The sequence below is a fragment of the Harpegnathos saltator genome, unplaced genomic scaffold (assembly GCF_003227715.2).
Source record: "Harpegnathos saltator strain DR-91 unplaced genomic scaffold, Hsal_v8.6 scaffold688, whole genome shotgun sequence".
Taxonomy (NCBI): domain Eukaryota; kingdom Metazoa; phylum Arthropoda; class Insecta; order Hymenoptera; family Formicidae; genus Harpegnathos; species Harpegnathos saltator.
In genome coordinates, this window is record NW_020230524.1 from 367,501 (window position 1) to 387,848 (window position 20,348).

At 51.5% G+C, this 20,348-nt stretch overlaps 1 protein-coding gene across 2 annotated transcripts in view; it reads left to right on the forward strand.

Moving 5' to 3' along the window:
• salm (spalt major) overlaps positions 1-13,975 on the forward strand; it is a 78,419-nt gene extending 64,444 nt beyond the window's left edge. Inside the window, exons 1-8 of one of the 2 annotated variants that reach the window (XM_025305265.1) lie at positions 1,541-1,949; positions 3,905-7,390; positions 8,662-8,795; positions 9,355-9,642; positions 10,150-10,450; positions 11,318-11,466; positions 11,713-11,886; positions 12,283-13,975. In XM_025305265.1, coding sequence (XP_025161050.1) covers positions 1,775-1,949; positions 3,905-7,390; positions 8,662-8,795; positions 9,355-9,642; positions 10,150-10,450; positions 11,318-11,466; positions 11,713-11,886; positions 12,283-12,687 — 5,112 coding nt within the window. In that variant the 5' untranslated portion in view covers positions 1,541-1,774 and the 3' untranslated portion in view covers positions 12,688-13,975. Of the gene's footprint in view, positions 1-1,540; positions 1,950-3,904; positions 7,391-8,661; positions 8,796-9,354; positions 9,643-10,149; positions 10,451-11,317; positions 11,467-11,712; positions 11,887-12,282 lie in introns of those variants that run through there. The other variant, XM_011143026.3, reaches the window with a different exon arrangement.
• The last annotated feature ends 6,373 nt before the right edge of the window (positions 13,976-20,348 follow it).

Sequence of the window (20,348 nt, forward strand, 5' to 3'; positions counted from 1 at the left end):
ATTCCTTCGGAGCGAAGTTTCGTCGTCTCTTGAACATGTTTCCTGGCGAAAAGAAAAAAGAACGTTTGATTTACACACTTAATTAACAGCGACCGTCGCACGCGCACGGAATGCACCGTGTGTATATGTGTGTACGTGTGTGTATGTGTGTGCTCCGGTAATCTTGCCCGTGCCCTACAACGTAATCGAGCTAAACCTATTTTTTATAGACCTCGCGGTCTATATAATCCGGTAATGCTCGGCTCAGCTGCGTGTCTAGGAGCTCAAACGACCACGCCCAGCGGAGAGGACACGTCTTTTGTCCCGATCAAATATACGACGACTGGAATTAGATGGGTTACCGCCTTGCGCTTAGATCGTTGCTGCTAGAAACGACGTTTGTTCATCAAGTTCTCGTTCGTGCTGCCGCGGCAACGGCCTTCTCTCCGGCGCCCGTTGTTGCCAGGGTCACAAAGACAGACAGAGAGGAGAGAGAGAGAGAGAGGGGGGGGAGCTGTATCTTTCTTTCGAGTGCACGGAGGTCGGAAAATTTGAACGGGCGCGTAAAGACCGTATCACACTAGTAACTCGCGACTGCGGCTGCGATCGCGATTCTTCCTCGACCAATCAGAAAGCCGTTCAACCGACAATCGTGAGTCGCAGCCGCGAGTCGCTGCTTTCTGATTGGTCGAGGAAGAATCGCAGCCGCAGTCGCGAATCGCTAGTATGATACGGTCTTTACACGACAGGGACCGCCGCGCCGCGGCGGTCGTCGGCTGGTCGCGCCGAAGGTCGCGCGGAAATCAGCGACATCGATTGTCGCGCGGCGCGTATTATCGCGTCCGAAATTACGGAAACGCGGAGCGGCTCGGCCGATCCTCGCGGCGGGCGTAATTTATCGCGTCGCGGCGCACACACGCCGGCACGGAGAGCCGCGCAAAATCGAGCGCAAATCGGCGGGACGCGACGCGACACGACGCGACGCCGCGATTCCGGACCTCCCGCTGGCGAACATCTGGGGGACAGGAGGGTTAACGCGCGCGTAGGTGGTGGTGGCGGCGGCGGTGGCGACGAGGCGAGAGCTCGACGGCACGGCGGCAGGGTATCGCGCGCCCGGCGCTGGATAATAATTAATAACCCGACGGTGAGTGGCTCGCGCAAGCGCCGCCCCTTTTCCCCCTGATTTATGAACCGCACCGCCTTCCATGTCATAACCGAAGCGGAGGGTAACCGGTAGGTAGTGGTGGAAGTTTGCGCTCTGCTATATCCGCGGCGGAGCAAGAGAGACAGACGGGCAGACAGAGAGAGAGAGAGAGAAGAAAGAGAGCGAGAGAGAGAGAGAAAGCAGTAGTGGGACGCGGAGGAAACCACCGCTGCCGCCGCCACCGCCGCCGCCGCCGCCGCCGCCGCCGCCGCCGCCGCCGCCGCCGCCGTCGACGGTGACGCTGGTGGGGGAGCCCGGAGCGGATGGTGGTGTTGCGCGTCGTACTTACGCCCAGGCTGGTTCTTTAGCGAGCGATCAGTCGGTTTTCGTCCTTGCTCGATGACACGAGCGGCCCAGACGAAGAGACGCGTTCTCGTGGTGGCTTGCGCGCTCAAGCGATCCGGTACCGCGACCCGCAGCCACTCTCGTGCGACCGTATGACCTGCTCGATGTCGCTGGTGCGACGGCGCTTCCGGCCAGCGGGACGACACGCGCGCCGTTCTCGGGATCCGCGCTCCGCAGCGTAGCCGTCGCTCGCGCCATCCGGCGCCGGCTGAATGACGCGCACCACCACCGCCGCCGACGCGTCAAATGTTTGAGTCACGGCCCGAGGAGGGCGCGCAACCAACCCCCGCGGCCGCGGGCGGCATGCGGCTCATGAGATGGAGCATAACGCGCCGATTGGAGTCCTCGCGCGGCCCTCACAAGTCGCGGCATGAGAAGAGCGCGCCGTCGTCCGGCCGCGCATTCGGCACGAGCGTGCGGGGTAAGTCGCTGAAACGTCGCCGTTGCTACCCCTCCCCCGTTGCTTGACACGTGGCGAGAGGAAATGCGCGGCGGAGCGGAAAGCGCTTACGTTGCGAACGAGTGCGACGCGATAGGAGAAGGCGGTCTCTGACTCGTGAGATTGCGCCTGTCCGGAGCGCTCAAAGTTTCGCCAAGCGTACGTGACATGTTGAGCTTTCGGCGTTATTCGGCGGTGGACTCGCCCGGATTGACTCGCGAGATATGAGAGTTGTTCTCGTGAGATGAGATGATTCGGTTCCGCGCGAAGAGGCAAAATATAAACGTAGAGGTAAAGTAAACGTAGAATAAATCGGGACATACCTGGCCGGCCGTTGTAAGTTGAATTGCGACTTCGCGGGATTCTTCTCTCGTTACCCCGGGGGTGTAAATCATAAAAGTCGCCGCATGCATCGTACATCGAAGCGAGAACGTTTTGCCGGTTGTCGTGTACATTCCTGGCGGCTGCAGAGCCGCCGGTGTTTTGTCTGCAAGTCGCGGTGATACCTCGAATACCTGGGAAACATTCCTGGATTTAAAGCTAAATCCTCTTCTTCCGATCGTACTCGTCCGTTCGTTAGAGAGACGGACAAAGGCGCCGATCGTCTTCTCGCGTCGCCGGGAGCGAAGAGAGGAATTTCAGATTCTAATCTCGAGTGATTCATTTGTTGCGCGACGAGCGACTTCAGGGCGCTACTCGCGGACGCCCGCTGGAAGATTCCAAAGATGAGCCGAGCTAACGTTATTGGCACTTCATTTTTCTCACACCGGAAGCTCCCTCGGCCAGCCGATGGAAAGCGACTCGACGTTCGTGAAGAAGCCGTAGTTGAAGAAGCTCTGAGCGTGCGCGCGCGCGCGGCATCTTTCGGCGGAAGTTCGAATATGTGCGTGTCAATTTCGCGCAACGAGCGGCTAAAATTTAACGAAGCGCCTGCTGGGTGAAACCAGGCGGCCGAGCGATTCTAAGCTGGGAAAAAGTCGACGACGGGAATAGCAATCGCGCGATTTCCATGTTTCGACGGACGACGCGCGCGCGGGACGGGCGTGCTCGCTGTTAGTTTCGCGCGGCGCGAAACCGATCGCAGGTTTCACGCGAGTATGCGAGGCATACTAATCGTCGCGCTTATAAATGTTTTTATCATTGACACAAATGCCTGCTCCCTCTTCCCCTGCGCGGGGCCGCCGCCGCCGCCGCTGCCGCGCTTGTTTGTCGACATTAAAATTTAATGCGACATACTTAACTCCTGTTTCTCTCCTGACGCAACAATCGTCTCTTGCTCTTGCAATCGCTCGCGCGCACGCGCGCGCGCGCGCGCGCGGCGAGTACGTTGACTTATCTCGGCTAAACGGAAGCGCCTGTGTGAAAGTTGCTGCGGAAAAGAAGAAGAAAGAAGAGAGGAAAAATAACGCGTGTGCGCTCGCTCTCGAGGGCGCGCATCAAGAGCATTCTCGAGCACTTGGCTGACCTCTCGAAGGAGAAGGACGGCGTCTCGGCGTAAGAAAAGAAAAACCGGAAACTCGCCGCTTGTATCTCCGTCATTAGGGATTCTGCTTTCGTCGCGCATCCTGAGTGTAATATGCATATTGGATGGCAACTTATCTTCCGCGCTAACCTTGACGCGCGCGCTAAGTGACGGCGGGTGAAATCTTAAAAGCACAAGGACAGGCCGACGTATCTGCTCTTGTTTTAACGACGCATACGCGTACCTGACGTTATCATCGGCGTGCGCTAATCTCGCGTGTAATATGAAAAATGCCGTCATATCATGCCGGGTCGCGCATTCCTCAAGACGCGAGAGAGCAGAGTGCTCGCCGGGCGGCGGCATCCGGCGGTACTCTGTAAATCGACACGGGCTCTTAATGTAAAGGAAGAGAGAGAGAGAGAGAGAAAGAGAAAATATAAATCTTATCGATCACCACTCTTCATTTCTGTTTCAGAAGAAGAGAATGACTTCACTTCAGACGGCGAAGAAAGCGGTGGAGGAGCAGTCGGCGAGGAGGCCGTGGACCTCACCGCGACGAGGCCACATCAGGGCGACGAGGACGACAAGGATGTCGAGGACCCTCTGGAAGAGGACGAGGAAGAAGGCGTCGACGAGCAGGACGATCAGGAGGAGGACGAGGAGGGCTCCCGCAAGCAGATTCGCCATCGGCAGGATGCGGAGAACAATAATAATTTCGTGGAGAGCGGACCGGCCTCCGCCATCTTCCCGCCCGCTGGAACTAGTCACGTCACTCTCGAGGCCCTTCAGAACACAAAGGTGGCGGTAGCGCAGTTCGCCGCGACTGCTCTCGCCGGTGGTGCCGACAGCGAAGCGGCCCTGCAGGATCTAGCTTTCTTGCAGAGCACATTGTACACGCTGCAGCATCAACAGGTATTCCAGTTGCAGTTGATCAGTCAGCTACAGCAACAATTGTCGATAACCCATGGCCAGCCCGTGCCACAACAAGTGTCGACAACGGACCCGGTCGACAGCAAGGAGGCGTCGCCGTCTCCGATCATTCACACGAAGCCGTTATCGACTCTCACGTCGCCACCCACCTCGCGACCGCCGAGTCATCATCAGCAGACGTCGCCGGCGCCGATGACGCCGAATCTGCTCCAGGAAGGACCGACCTCGACGACGAGCAGTGCCTCACCGCTGAATCTACCCCTGTCCACGGCTGGTGTAACGTCGACCACGGCGACGACCGCCTGCAGTCAAATTACGCAGCCGCACCAGATACCGCATTGCTCGATAAGCTCCTCCCTCGCCTCGTCGATCATAACGAACACGGACCCGCCGCCCCTTCATGAGCCGAACACGCTGGAGATGCTGCAGAAACGCGCCCAGGAAGTGCTGGACAATGCGAGCCAAGGTCTGCTGGCTAACAATCTGGCCGACGAGCTCGCGTTCAGAAGCGGCAAAGGCTCGCGCCTTCCACCATACGACTCAAAATCGAGCGGCCGCGGCGAGCCCTTCTTCAAGCATCGATGCCGTTACTGCGGCAAGGTCTTCGGTAGTGACTCAGCGTTGCAGATCCACATACGATCCCACACAGGTGAGCGACCCTTTAAGTGCAACGTCTGTGGGAGCCGATTCACCACCAAGGGCAACCTGAAGGTCCACTTCCAGAGGCATACGGCCAAGTTTCCGCACGTAAAGATGAATCCGAATCCCGTTCCAGAACATCTAGACAAGTACCACCCACCCCTCTTGCAGCAAATCGCTTCTGGGCAGAGGCCAATGCCGTCCCCGCCGCCGCCGCCGCCGCCATCCTCTCATCATCCCTCGTTTCATCCGGCGGCAACGCACAGTTTCCTACCACCTCAGCCGCCCATACCTCTGAGTCTCACCTTGCCCGGTATGCCACCCATTTACCGACCACCGAATATTAATCACCGGGACGATCAGGATGTGCCGGAGAACCTTAGTAAACCCATAACCGCCGCCCCGTCGACGTCCCCGCATTCCCCCGTCGCCCTGTCGAACTCTCGTCATTCCTTTCACGACAATCACCACCAGCAGCAGCAGCAGCAGCAGCAACAACAGCAACAGCACAAGCATCAGCAGCAGCAGCACCAGCAGCAACAGCTCGAGCAAAGAGAGGAGATAAAGCTTGAGCAGAGATCACCCGGGCAAGAGCAATATCAGCAGCCGCGACCGACGAGTCAGGAGAACACCGAGCGAATAACCCCGAAGAGGGAGCCCGACGAAACGGAGGAACCCGTGGAGGAAGAAGCTGAAGACTACGAGGAGACCGCCAGGCGATACCTCAATTCGCCGCAGTCCTCGGCGAATCCGTCATCGCAGCCGCAAACCTACGACGACTGCAGTATGGACAGCAAGATTAGCGGGCGCCTAGAGGGCGACGGTGACTTGGAGCTCGACGACGAGACGGAGGAGCAACCGGAGAACCTGTCCGGCAGGGGCGTGATCGGTCGCCTGCCGCAGCAGATGGTCGCGTATCCAGGAGCGTCTCCGGCCAGCAGCAGCGCGAGTAGCGGCAGTCTTCAGACCTCGTTCGCCGGGATTCTGTTTCCAGGTCCGCCGGCGCACCATCAGATACCTCATCTGTCCGCGCCGACCGGCGGCGCGACGCCAATCGTCTCCACGGGCGAGATGATCGATCCGGCCAAGGACCCGGCGATTTACTCGAGCCTACTGCCGCGGCCGGGCAGCAACGACAACTCTTGGGAGAGTTTAATCGAAATAACGAAAACCTCGGAGACGTCCAAGCTGCAGCAGCTGGTAGACAACATCGAGCACAAGCTGACTGACCCGAATCAGTGCGTCATTTGTCACCGGGTGCTCTCCTGCAAGAGTGCACTGCAGATGCACTATCGCACCCACACGGGCGAGCGCCCGTTCAAGTGCAAGATTTGCGGTCGCGCGTTCACCACGAAGGGCAACCTCAAGACCCACATGGGAGTGCACCGAGCGAAGCCGCCGTTGAGAGTGTTGCATCAGTGTCCCGTGTGCCACAAGAAGTTCACGAACTCATTGGTGCTGCAGCAACACATACGCCTTCACACAGGCGAGCCCACTGATCTCAGCCCGGAACAGATCCAAGCCGAGGAGGTGAACGAATTTCCGTCCGGTTACCATCATCATCCGCTGGCGTCTTTCCTGCCGCAGGGCTTCCCACCGTTGCACCCGACCGGCGGTAGCTACCTGGGCTTCCCCCCGAGACAAGTGACAACGGTCGAGCGACAGGCGCAGGACAACGACATCGAGCCGAAGGAGGAGTCGCAGCAACAGCAACGACAGCAACAGCAACAGCAGCAGCAGCAGCAACAGCAACAACCGAGATTCATGGAGGATCAGAGCGAGGAAGTGGAGGATCAGGAGGAGGACGAGAAGGATCGTAGGGAGGACGACGAGAGGTGCGAGGTGAATCGCGACCGGCGCATCGCCGACGTCGACGAGGAGCAGGAACACGAGGCTGACGAGACCGAGCACAAGGACCTCACGCTGCCGATGTTCTCGACGTCGCTAGCGGCACTCGAGAACCAAGTGAGGACCATCACGACCACGGCTACGACTACGGTGGCGAACGTCGCCAGGTCGCCGTCCTTTCACCGATACAACGGCAGCGAGAAAAGCGACAGTCCGCCGACCTCCGGCGCGCCGCTCGACCTGACCCCACGCGCCTCCTCGACGCCAGCCTCGGTGGCCTCAGCGTCGCCGACACCGCCGCCCCAGACTGCACCGCACCACCCGCCGCATCCGTTCGGCATGTTCGCAGGGCTGCTGCAAGCGGTGTCCTCGAGCCCGGCGACGAGCACGATAGGCTCGTCGAGCATAAACAGCGTCGCCTCGATGAGCGCCGTGACGCCGGGAAGCGGTGGCAGCGGACCATTAGCTTCCCTGACCACCTCGGCCGTACTAGCCGCGACGTCCTCCTACAATCCGCTCGGTCTAGCTGTCGGAGGGTCAGCAGGTAGGCGCTGCTAGCATCGGACCGAGCTGCAGTTCCTGCTACACCCTCCCCCCTGGTCCGATCAACGATCACGATTCTTTGCCACGTATCGCTGAATCCACGATATCGTCGAGCACACACTTCCCTTCTGTCCCTGTGATATGTCTCTCCGCTACTTCTCTCCCGGTCTCACTCTCTCCAACGTCCCACTTGTGGTGTAGCCGGACCTAGCACTCCTGGTCTCCTCCTCAGGTCTTTATACTTGTTGTTTCTCTGGACTTTCTTTCGTTTACCTCTACTGTTTCACGCTAGTTGCCTCTCTGTCTGTCTCTCTCTCTTTCTCTCTCTCTCTCTCTCTCTCTCTCTCTCTCTCTCTCTCTCTCTCTCTGTCTGTCTGTCTGTCTGTCTGTCTGTCTGTCTGTCTGTCTGTCTGTCTGTCTTTCTCTCCACTTATGTCGTTGTGCCTCTCTTTCTGTGTCTGTCTCTTTGCATCTCTGTGTATCTCTGTGCATTATATCTACGAGTTAGACGGCTATTACTATCAGACGCTTCGAGAAACTCTGTCCTTTTGTATCTCCCATGGTTTCTCACACGATGGTTTCTGTTTCTCGTTGTATTCGTCTGGTCTGTTTTGCGAGGGCGCGTGTATAGACATACATATCATGAAACGTTTGATCACTTTTAACGCAGAAAGACGTTTTTACCGTTTTATGATTAGGAAAGACGAGGAAAGAAAAGATCTTTTACAAATCGATGTACACGAAGGAGAATTATTTGCGTACCTTGTTCAGTTTTGTAAGCGTTTAGCCGTTTCGTTGTTATTATCGTAGACGATGTTACTCTTTTAGTTGATGGTGATCTTGAAATCACGGACACATAGCATATTATGTGGCATAGCATTTACTCGTGACGTATAAATGACCGTAACGTTGAACATTGTATGAATCAAGAAATAAACTTTTTTTTGTACAATTTATTCTTGCATTCACGATTCACCCCCATCCTCTCTTTACTGCATTCCGTTTCGTTTTATCTTAATTTCTCGCAATTATTTGTCTCGTTCAGAAGAGGTCAGAACACTGTCGTACACTACGAGGTATCCAAATCAGTCAGTCGGTCGAAGAAATTCTCGAAGAAGTTTCACGCGACACGGGAGACCGGAAGATGATTTCGTGAATGAGCGCGCGGGAAATGCAAAAAAATGTCCTCCTCAAAGAGAAACAAAAACGATGGTACACGTTCCGCAGGCGGAAGGCTGAGTCGAAATTGTAAAGCGATACGATCTGTTACAGTACGTGGAAACACCACATGTAATATCTGCTACAAGACGTTCGCGTGCAACTCCGCATTAGAGATTCATTACCGGAGTCATACGAAGGAACGACCTTTCAAATGCAGCATATGCGACCGAGGCTTTTCCACGAAGGTAATTAAATCTATTTTACCACGAAAGAGCGAATATATCGCTAATCTCTCTTTCTCCCCCCCCCTCTCTCTCTCTCTCTCTCTCTCTATCTCTTCCTCTCGCTTGTATATATCACCACATGTCGAAATAAATCGCTGACTCTGACGCACCTAATTATCTCGATATTGTAATCGTCCGTGCGCATCCGTGCACCTTTTGTTGCAAAAATATGCACGTGTTCATATATGATATACTAATATAGAAAAGGAGAGAGAGAGAGAGAGAGAGAGAGAGAGAGAGAGAGAGAGAGAGAGCAAGAGCAAGGAATATATTAAAATGAAATACCCCATTTCTTGCCGTCGCCTTTTATTCTTCCCTTCTACGACACATCGTCTTCGATATTCGATGCAATTAAAATGCTAAGATGCACACGCGAATCTCGAGTTTAACACAGTCAATCGACGTTAAAATGTCAGATGTTGCGTTTCTCTCGCACGGAGCTTTCTACGCATGAGAAACGAGCCCCGCACTTCTGCTCTCGCACCGCCTCTATATTCTCGTTGTTCTGCGATAATTTCAGAACGACGGTTCCGGTCAGCAAATATGCTCCTGCGCGGACCAACCCTTCGCCGCGAAGGGTTCGATCCCCCCACAACCCAATCCCCAATATCACACGTATCCGGCGAGATCAGCCGCCGGAAGTCGTGAGAAACCGAAACGCAGGCGGCGGCGGCCTGAGGAGCGGAAGAACCGGGGGCGGACAGGAACAGGAGGGGGGCGAAGGCTGACGTCTGTTTATCCTGTCGTCCGCCTGCCCCCGCTGATGCCACCCGCCCTCGGACTTCTACCCTCGGACCACGTCTTCCTGGTAAGAGCCTTCTGAACAGCAAACGTACTCACGTTCGTCCGCTCGTCCCGCGATCTCACAAGGTCGATAACGTCCTGGCAAAGTCGCGCAGTTACCTGATCGCGCTTATGATAATATCGGGCAGCCCGCATCAAGTAAAACGCAATATCCCAACGAACTTTCGATTTTAACCTCCTCGGGGCTACGAAGCGAAGTTTCCATTTCAGCTGAAAACAAAGCATTATCATCTTTCGAGGCTGATGAATAATAGAGTTTTCACGAATAGCGGGTACACGCGAGTTGACTTTTGGAAAGATTGCGAAAAAAGAAAGATCGCCGCCACTTATTCGGTCGAATATTTATAGCTTTGCAATATTTCGAGCCAAAGCCTCAAGAGACAAGAGGATTATTTCGCTCGTGAGAGACATCCAACAATCATGATAACACAATGCCGTATCTGTTCCTTCCTAGGGACCACCGTCAATTACTTGATTAAATATAAAAGGACGTGTTTTCTCTCACTCGCAGGGTAATATGAAGCAGCATATGCTGACTCACAAGATCCGCGATATGCCGCCACATCTGTTCAGCGATACCAAGCATCAGCAGCAGCAGCAGCAGCAGCATCAGCAGCAGCAACAACAGCAACAGCAATCGCAGGACCATGAGACTTCCAGGAGTCCTATGGGCAACGACGACTCGAGCTTACCGCCCCCGCCACCGCCGCCGCCGCCACCCCCTCCGATGCCGCCGACGTCCATCGAGACCGCGATGCCGGTAAAAAGGTCACCGCCGGACGGAAATCTACCAGCACCGAAGAGATCAGCCAGTGAGTACGTCATTCGCTGGCTTTCCCGCGAAGTAAGAAAGACAGAGGAAGAGACGGAGAGAGAGAGAGAGAGAGAGAGAGAGAGAGAGAGAGAGAGAGAGAGAGAGAGAGAGAAGGGCGGGAAGAAAGAAAAACAGACTCAGTTCGTTTCTTCATCGAGCGCCACATGTATTATTCGGACTACTCTGCTTCGCTCGGCGGACCCGTTCTTTATCGCTAACGCGTCGTTAATCGTAACTCCAGCTCTTGTCGCTAACCGAAACCACGTATAGTTTGGTCTGCTTGATGCTGCTGTCGCCGCCGCCGCCGCCGCCGCCACTGCCGCTCGCACCGCCTCGCACGCTTGTTAGTCCGTTGCTTCCTCTTATTCTGCCAGCCGCTTCTTCACCTCGCTTTTCTCCACGCGTCATTTTCCAACGCACTTGGCAATCGCGCACGTTGAATCGCTGATGACGAGTGCTATGCTCATTTTCTCTTTGTACTCTTCCTCCTCCTTCTCCTCTACTTCTTCTTCTTCTCCTACTTCTTCTTCTTCGTCGTCTTCTTCTTCTTCTTCTTCTTCTTCTTCTTCTTCTTCTTCTTCTTCTTCTTCTTCTTCTTCTTTTATTTCTCGGCTCACGCGCAGAACGAGCTGAATTTCTTATACCTGTGCCTGCGACGCTACAAAGACCACTCGCGTCTATCATTATTTAATTAGCGGACAAAGGCTCTACCGAGCGGCCGCTGTGTCCATCCGCGCCGCACATAATTTTCGACGGCGAATTCCACCAGCCGACAATCGCAAACGACGACACACTTAGATCATACGTACCTCTCCCCACCACAAAGTCAGGAGCAGTTGAGCGAAACCGTTATCTGTATTTGCAGGCGTGCCGAGCAAGCACTTGTGCCAGATTTGCAATAAGAATTTCTCCTCGTCTTCGGCGCTCCAGATCCATATGAGAACCCACACTGGCGACAAACCATTCCCATGCCACGTCTGCCAGAAGGCCTTCACCACCAAAGGCAACCTCAAGGTATAAACATTATATTTTCTAGCTCCTGTTTCCGAAAGTCCGAGCTCTTCCACAAGGCTACCTGGCGCCAATAGTCTCCACTAACAGCAGCTAGTCGCTATCGCTTTCTACTAACGCCAGCGTGCTCGTGCAACGTAACAATCCCGCTCGAGCTCGATGAAAGATCAGCGCTCACACTCGACCCCGTAACGAACCGGCACGAACTCACGGCCTAATCGCGTCCTCGCGTTCCTCTCTGTGTCGTAGGTACACCTGGGTACTCATATGTGGTCCAACGGGGCGTCGCGCCGAGGCCGCCGAATGTCGCTGGACCTGCCACCCCTGCCAATCACGCCCAAGGACTCGGAGTTTCTGCAACGACGGCCGGATCTCTTTTATCCGTACCTTCCCGCGCCGTTCCTTAACGGTGTCCAGCAGAAGGTGAGCCGTCCTATCAACTGGATTCTGAAACGTATTCAAGATAGTCGATATGAGCGCCGAATGGAACTTTCAAATTGACGATGATCTCACAAGAAAGTCACAATGTTGATTACAACATTGATATTAGTAGAGATTGTTAGACTTTGAATTCGGGAACTCTCGGAAGTCTTGTTTCATCGCCAAGAAGGTCCGAGAGACTGCTTGATTGCGCGCCGAGTCAATGGCGACTTAATCCGAAAAAGAAGAGAAAGCTACAGAAAGAGTCACGGTTAAGTCGAATATCGCGTAGACGCTTTTCGGGTTCACGTAGAAAGGATTAACGATTATCATCTATTTTCGTTTTTGTAGGCAATTGCTCCCGATTAAAGCTAACCAGACGGCGTGCATTGCTTACAGCTGAACGAGATCTCGGTGATACAAAGCAACAACGGCTTGCCGCCCCATTCTGTGGGCGCGGGCAAGTACGCGAGCCTGTTCGGCTCGGTGTACGGCGCCGGCGGGGGTGGTTTCCCGCTGGACAAGCAGCCGACGGCGGCGAGCAGCAACGGACCCTTGGTGGACGGCAAGTCCGCGATTCCCTCGGGCTCCATGCTCTTCCAGACGCCGTCGCCATCGCACTCGCCCGGCACGCCGTCCTCCAACAGCGGCAGCCAGAACTCCGCTGGCGTGACCTCCTGGACCGGCGACTCGCTGCAGCATCATTTCGAGCGCGAGACGCCGAGCAGAGGTGAGAACGACGCGACGCCACCCGCCGCACGACTGCCGCCGCCGCCGACCCGAGGCGAGGGACTGGCCGCGTGAAGCTTAACCAATACATATCTCACCACCTCGTAGTCGCGAAGGGCGCGGCCGCCCTTCAGCGCGCTCACCGAGGCTTGGCCGAGTTAGAGGCTGATTGTATGATCGATTCCTTCGAGAGAACTCCCCAGACTGAATAATTTAGCGAACGAACGAGGACGTGGAGGACGAGGAGGAGGAGGAGGAGGAGGAGGAATCGCAACCGACGAGTGCTAGCGGCATGTGGGCAGTTTCTCGACGCCGTCCTCCGTCCTCCGCTCGGCGAAGGTCTCCCCGCCGACGTGTCGGTTCGGACACGCGATCCAAACGGGGAGGGGGGGGGGGTAAGGCGAGCTCTCGTCGCGAGTGGAATCAGTGCTTCCGATCCGCGCGACGATGATCCCACCGCGAACGTGACCGAGAGGAGAGGAGGCAGTCGCAGGCAAGGAGTGTCGCGGCTACTTGAATCTCTCGTGGTGCTTCCCCGTGCTCCGTTTCACAGCAGGACGATCTTTGGACTCGTGCGCTCTCCGGACGGCGATCGGCCGGAGGCGCGCATCCCTCGCATCGCGGCAGCAGTCGCTGTCTCGGGTCATAATCGCGCGCAATCGTGCGAGAGCCGAGTTGGTGGTCGAGTGTTTCTTGGCATTTCTCTCTTCTGCGTACGCGCGATGACATATCCCTGTCTCCCCCGCCACCCCAGTCTCATCCTCTTCCTCCCGACGCCCGGTGGTCCCGATGCCAGCGAATGAAGACGCCATGTTCCTATTATCACACTAGTCTTAATGCGTTAAAAGGGATGATCGGTAGACGACGGCGATCCGATCGGTCGGCCGGTACACGGTCCGTTATTAACGACTGCCGAGTTAGTGCTAGAGCACACACAGCGAGAACGTCAGTGTCTCGATGCGGAGAGCCTCGAGATTCGAGAAATTCCGGGGCTCGATCGCGACGCCGTTCATCGTTTATTCAAGCTGGCGTGATGCGGGCCGGCGAGACGCTCCGCTACGCTGAAATATTGATCGTGCACGCGATCGGGCCTCGTTACGTTACGTACGCACGTATTTCCGCTACGTCGAATCCTTCGTACGGGATTAGGAATCCCCGAGCTAGGCACGGCGCCTAGACTGAGCTCGGCTCGCGGGTAGGGCGAGCGTAGGTGTATCTAGGGCCGCAAGACACGTGGCGTCGTGTCCTAACAGGTGTCCCCGACACAATTCGACCGTCCATTCGCGACAGTGGTGGTCACCTCTCCGGGTTAACTAAGGCTGCGTTATAAATATATACATAATGATAAAAAAGATATATATATATAGACCCTATCTATATATATATATATATATATATATATATAAAGAGAAAAAGTACATATACATATATATATATGTATATTACAAATATAAATATAAGGATGAGAGAACGAGATGATATATACATATATAGATGTATATGTATGAGATATTCTATCGGTGCGAAACAGAGCGTGAATTGACTTGCGAGTTGTATACACTTCGTGCCGCGGACGCGAGAACGAAGAAGCGTAGGTGTAATTTAGGAGGCGGGCCCGGCAGCGCCCCTCGCTGTGATATGAGAGGAGCAGCCTGCAATCACTAAACCAATGTACTTATATCTTGTATCATATAGTATTATAATAACGATAATAACTTTATTACCGTGTTATCGTTTACACGCATGGACGGACATGTGCAGGAGGATGTGTGGTATGTGTGTGTGTGTGTGTGTGTGTATGTGACACGAGAGACGCGCCGCGAGTGTCTGTGAACGCTGTGAATTCAGTGACTAATTTAATAAAGACATTGTTGCTTAATTCGACGTCTGTCCTTCGTTTACGTCATCGGCGATGTTTTGCGTTATCGTTGTAAATAATTGCTCCGTGGGCCGCTCGCGATTTATATCGTCTACCTAATGTTACGTACAACATCGTTTTCCTTTCTTTCTTCTTTTTTTCTCTCCTTTTTTTATGAGAAACGATCGTTACTTGACACGCCGCAGCGTCAAATGTATTTAAAGCTGGCAATCTCGCAAAAAATCAGAGTTGTTTGCGAAGTCGTTTTATCCTGATTTAATTTCGCAAGTAATCTCAGACAAAGATTCATTAACAAACGGATGACACGAGAGACTATTATTGGCTATGTTTATATATATATATTTTTTTTTAAACGTAAAATGTTACTGTATTAGCGAGTTAATTATATGAGCTAATAATAATTTATAGTGACTGGATCTTGAATCTTAATCTTTTTATCTGTGATTTTTTAGCATGTACGTAATATCGATATAAGTAAACTATTGATATATATATATATATATATATATATTGAATATATATATATATATATATACATATTCAACATAACGCATCATATATCTAACGAGATATTATTTATGTTATATTCATTGTAAATATTATTTGCATTATATTTAATTTTTTTATCGGACGTTAACTGGAGAAGCAACCAGAGAGAGAGAGAGAGAGAGAGAGAGAGAGAGAGAGAGAGAGAGAGAGAGTATAATAATTCGACGTAATAGCATCAAATATCTATTATCTACATCGTAATTTGCGACAAAACGATCGAAGCATCGCCAATGAAACGTACGCCATGCAATGAGCAACAGAAAGAAAAGTATTTGCATAGTCTGCCCTTTTGAAAGAACGACAATCTTGCACAAGAAAGAAAAGAATGTTGCGATAAAAAATTGTGCTCTTATACGATGTACTCTGATACTCTGATTGAGAAGTGTGCAGCGCCAAGTAGAAACTTTGCGACGAGATATTTTCCTCCTTTTGCCTAAATTTACGCCGAAGAAAGAGCGATAAGTGCAAATACTTCTTCTTTCGCACGCGCTGCACGCGTTCGCGCGTGCAACGTGTGTGTAATCTAATTTATAAGTTATTTATTATTTACTTCACCTCCGCGGATTTCCAATTCTGGCACGGCTACCGCCTAGAGAACTCATCGTATTCGTATAAAGAAAAAAAAAATGTATAATTATTTACGTAAATAATACCAAATGTTTAATAAATCGCATATGTAACAGCACAAATAATTTTTTCCTAGAACAAAATAGGACATCGCACTGTCGAGCGTGGACGCGCAAAGAGCTGTCGGCCAGGGCGAGTTGCACGTCGCGCATAAATTCACCGGAATCTCAATGCAGCGTTCTCTCCTCCTCGCGTTCGCGGAGCAGCGGCCGGAATTCATGCATACAACACGCAGCACGGTGTCGTTTGTTATCGAGTTTGTAAATAAGATATTTTGCGAGAATTCGACGTTCTCGACGACGCGAGCGTCGTCGTCGCGTGTCGCGCCAACAGGAGCGACCGGATTTGCATGCGCGGCGAGATATTTATGTGTAGCGCGTAATTTTTTATCCGTTGACAGACGAATTATATTTATTACCGTAGCGTTAATTGTTTCATCACCTCCGAGAACAACATCCTCCGCGAGCCGTTAACGGCAGTTAACAGCCACCTGACATTTTATATTCGCTTCTTTCTCTCTCCTTTTCCTCCTCCCTCTCTCTCTCTCTCTCTCTCTCTCTCTCTCGAGTTCACGGAGGGTTTGCATGTATTTTGCCAAACGATATCATAATCGGTATGACTGATAACGCGGCGAAGTTTTACGTGTAGTCGATCCTACGTGTATGTACATACTCACAAATTAATACTCGTGTAACGGCTTCCATGTGTATGTTCTCCCCTTCGAAGACGAGAAGAAAAGAGACCAACCACCTGTAACGCGCGACCCGGAGAGCGAGCGTTACACGGTGAAACGACACGTGCGCGTGCACGTGCAGCGGACCTGCAAGAGCAACCCTTAAGCCATACGCATCCTCGGCAAACACGCTGTGTCGGTAGAATAATTCACCTCTCTGATTTGTCATTAGTGACGGAGCTGATAAGAGCAGGGATACCTGGCGCGCATTCGTCAACGACCGCGCGCACCCGCATCGATCGGACGTCTCTCGCTGCGTAATGTTACCAAGAAGAGAGAAGCGACAAGCCGAGACGAAAGTAAAAGGAAGAAGAAGAAGAAGAAAAAGAAGAGAGAACAAGAGGCACGTGAACGCAACTCGCGCGAGACGGGATCTACGAGATGTGCCGCCTCCCCCTAAGTATGCCAAGAATCAAAAATCGCTGATAGCTGCTTACCGTATAGTGTATACACGCGCTGTTTATTCGTACACACGGGGAACACACACCGATATAGATATTCGCAAGCTCCGTCGTGTCGTCTGGAGGAAGCTCTCGACCCGACCAAGACGACAGGGTGGAATCGATCGAATCCGATGCACCGAAGCATATCGACGTTTTGTACTTACCACGTGAATCAGATTATATTTTTATGTTCTTCGAAAGAGAGAGATGTGCCGGACAGAATGTTCGTCCCTTCGGTGTATGTGTGCATGCGTGCGTGCGTGTATGTGCGCAAGAGTGATGTAAAATCCTCGCAGCGAGACCAGCGCGAGCTCTCGACCTACGTCAAACCGTCAAACGCTTCTGCGTTCAAACTTATTCTGTGGCTTTAATCTTCGACCTTAATCGGTCACACATCAGCCGGAAATTGTTTCTACGATGTCGTGTGGATGATATACTTGTTCTCTTTTTATGGATTTGTACGTCTCGTACGAGAAATGCACTGTTCGTTTCTCCACCGTTGTAATGATCCACCAGCCAGGGACGAAGCGATTATTGTGTACCCGGGGTATACATATAGCGTTGCTATATATAAAGTTACGAGTCTATCTCTCTGTGAAAAGCTATAAAGTACATATACATATATATATATATATATATATATTCCTTTCTCCTTTGCGAGAAAGAGTGCGAAAGGACGCCCTGACGCGCGAGAGAATCGTGAACAAAGTTATATTGTATATATAAATGAATGTATGTATGTGTGTGTGTGTGTGTGTGTGTGTGTGTGTGTGTGTGTATGTGTGTGTGTGTGTGTGTGTGTATGTATGTGTGGCGAGTAAATGGTCGATAAGTGTAGCGAAGCGGATAGCGTATCGAGCAGTCGGTGTGTATACATATTTAGCGTATTACCAAAATTTTCGTAACGTAAACGACCGGCCTGCGTTTGAGGGACGCGCGTCGTATGTATGTCGCATAAAATACCTTACACGAGCGAGCGAAATGTGTTGTGCAACACGGACAAAGATACCCCCCGAGATAGCCGTGTCAGCCCGCGTGTGTGGCGTAATATGTCCTGTGAAATTGTCCAAAAAAAGAAAAACAGAGGAGAGGAAAGAGAAGTATATTGCTTGTACGATCCTAAGTTATGTTGTAAATATTGTATAATCCATGTATAAAAACACGACTGTACTAGATATATGAAACCTATCATTGTAGTTAAATACGTTACGAATCATTATATAACTATATCACTTCAACAATAAACCATTATTATAATGACGGAGCGGTGTGAGCCTTTAATCCACGATCATTCATCGACGTGACAATTATCTCTTTCTTTCATTTAGCTTCAAGACTCTTTCCGAAACCGATCACATTCGAGATGAGAGATTAAAAATAATCGCAAGTGGGCCTGTTCGCGTCAGATGTGAGAAACGTCACCATAATGTGTCATAATGTGGGATCGCGATAGAACACATTTCGATGTCCTTTGCGCACAAGAGATACTTCTGTATAATTTATATACAATGGCAAAAATCAAGTTTAATTCTAAAAACGACGAGACGTCCTTGTTTCTCCATCCAAAGGCAACACCTGTTCCTCGCGCGTACGATCAAGGTATCCGCCATCTTTAACCCACATGCGGTAACACCTCCGTCGATATGGAAATCTACAATGGGTATTTTCCGTTATCTCACGTTACTTTGCGTTCACCAGCAACGTGGCTCCCAAACTTATCAGCTACTGATAAGTTTCCGAGATAAATATGATTAATATATCCATGTAAAGTAAGCTTATCTCAATATATGTGTATAGATAACGTTCGGATATGCACTTAATGCGAAAACATTGATACCAATATTTGTTGAACTATACACACTATACGTGATGTCATTTTTCCAAATTAAAAGAGACACGATTCTATCGGGGAGTGGAGGTGCAAAAGTTTTGATGGGTTTCTCAAAGCGCGCCTTGGTAGAATGAGAGAATAAATGGCTCTTAATAAAATTACTTGATCCACACACACATACATACGTTTCATGAAATCTATCCAAACGTTTGCACTCATTTAATATACATCTTTGCTTCCCAGACTATTCAAATTTTCCGCATAATATACCGTGAGGTTCATAAAACTTTCGAAACAATTAATATTATTGCGTATACATGCATTCGAATGTTTTACAGCCGAAACGTGCGATTGTTCCCCTTGTGATAAATTTTCACGCTTTTTAATAGCTATAAAGCTGGAATATTATTAACGATAAATTTGTACATAAATAGGTTTACTCGCCATAAACTTTATCACGAGAGCGCTCGTATCAATACAACTATAAACACGCGACTAAGTAAGTACGTTGATCTCCGTAATCTTTGTTGAAATGTATTCGATTTGTGTCACGCCTTGCAAACCGTATTATCAGTGTGTATCATTGATATAATATTTCGCTCTATTCCGCGTCGCACGCGAATTCTCGGTAATGAAGTTCTTCTTTCTTCAGCTCGACGAGTGTCGCACGATGCTGCCGGGAATGATTCCAAGATTCTCAGCGTGGCAAGCTCGAGAGACACAGAGACGTAGCTTTGTGGAGAATCGAGCTAAGAGAAGGCCAGTTTATCATTCGACTTATCAATCAATAATCAATCGGACGCTAGAGCGTGCGAGAGCAAATCGAGACCCGAATGGAATACGAAGCGAAGCGCGCCCGAATTTCCGCGCTCCTCGCAGGTAACATCCGCGAACAATCAATTCGCCTGGCCCGATTGGTTCGCCCGCAATTGTCCCGAAGGCCTTTCGTCGCAGTTAACGAAATGATATCTTTTATAGATGCGATATTCCAGTGGCCACGTACGTGCAAGGCCAAAGTGCCTACACTTTAACGTGCGTTGCGTACGTGTCGCTGTCGGATTTTCCTCTTTCGTTAACCTAGCGATAACCCAGCGATAACGGTAACGAACTACAGGCAGGATACAATTGATATCTTCGGAAGAAAGTGTTCGCACGGTGCGCGCGCGCGTGTGTGTGTATGTGTGCACAGTGAAATTAGGAGAGACGCACCGATTTCCGCGATGGACACTTTGTGACTTCGCGACTATCAAGTACGAGTACCTTTCGTCTCTCTCTTCTTCTTCCGCTTTCCTTTCGAACAGGCACCTGATGACTTCTCTTTCTTTTTCTCTCTGTAACCACAGTCAGAACCAGAAAGTTGATTCGACGTCGATGAGGGTTGTGAATTAACGTTGATTCAACGTTTCATCGGCAACATTTCAACGTCAAATCAACGTGGAGTCAACGTTATGGTTCTGACAGGGGGAATTTTACCCCCCGCAAGCGCTTTAATTACGCGCATTAATCGCAATCTCATCATTTATGCTATCCTCACGTCATGCTATGCTCACCTCACGTCGCGCTCATACCGACCGTATGAACGCGTCTTTGCGTGCCGCGATAATTCAAGCGCGTTTCCGACGAGAATGAATTCACCGTCGCCGGTGCGCGCATGCGCGCGGCAACCGGAAGAAA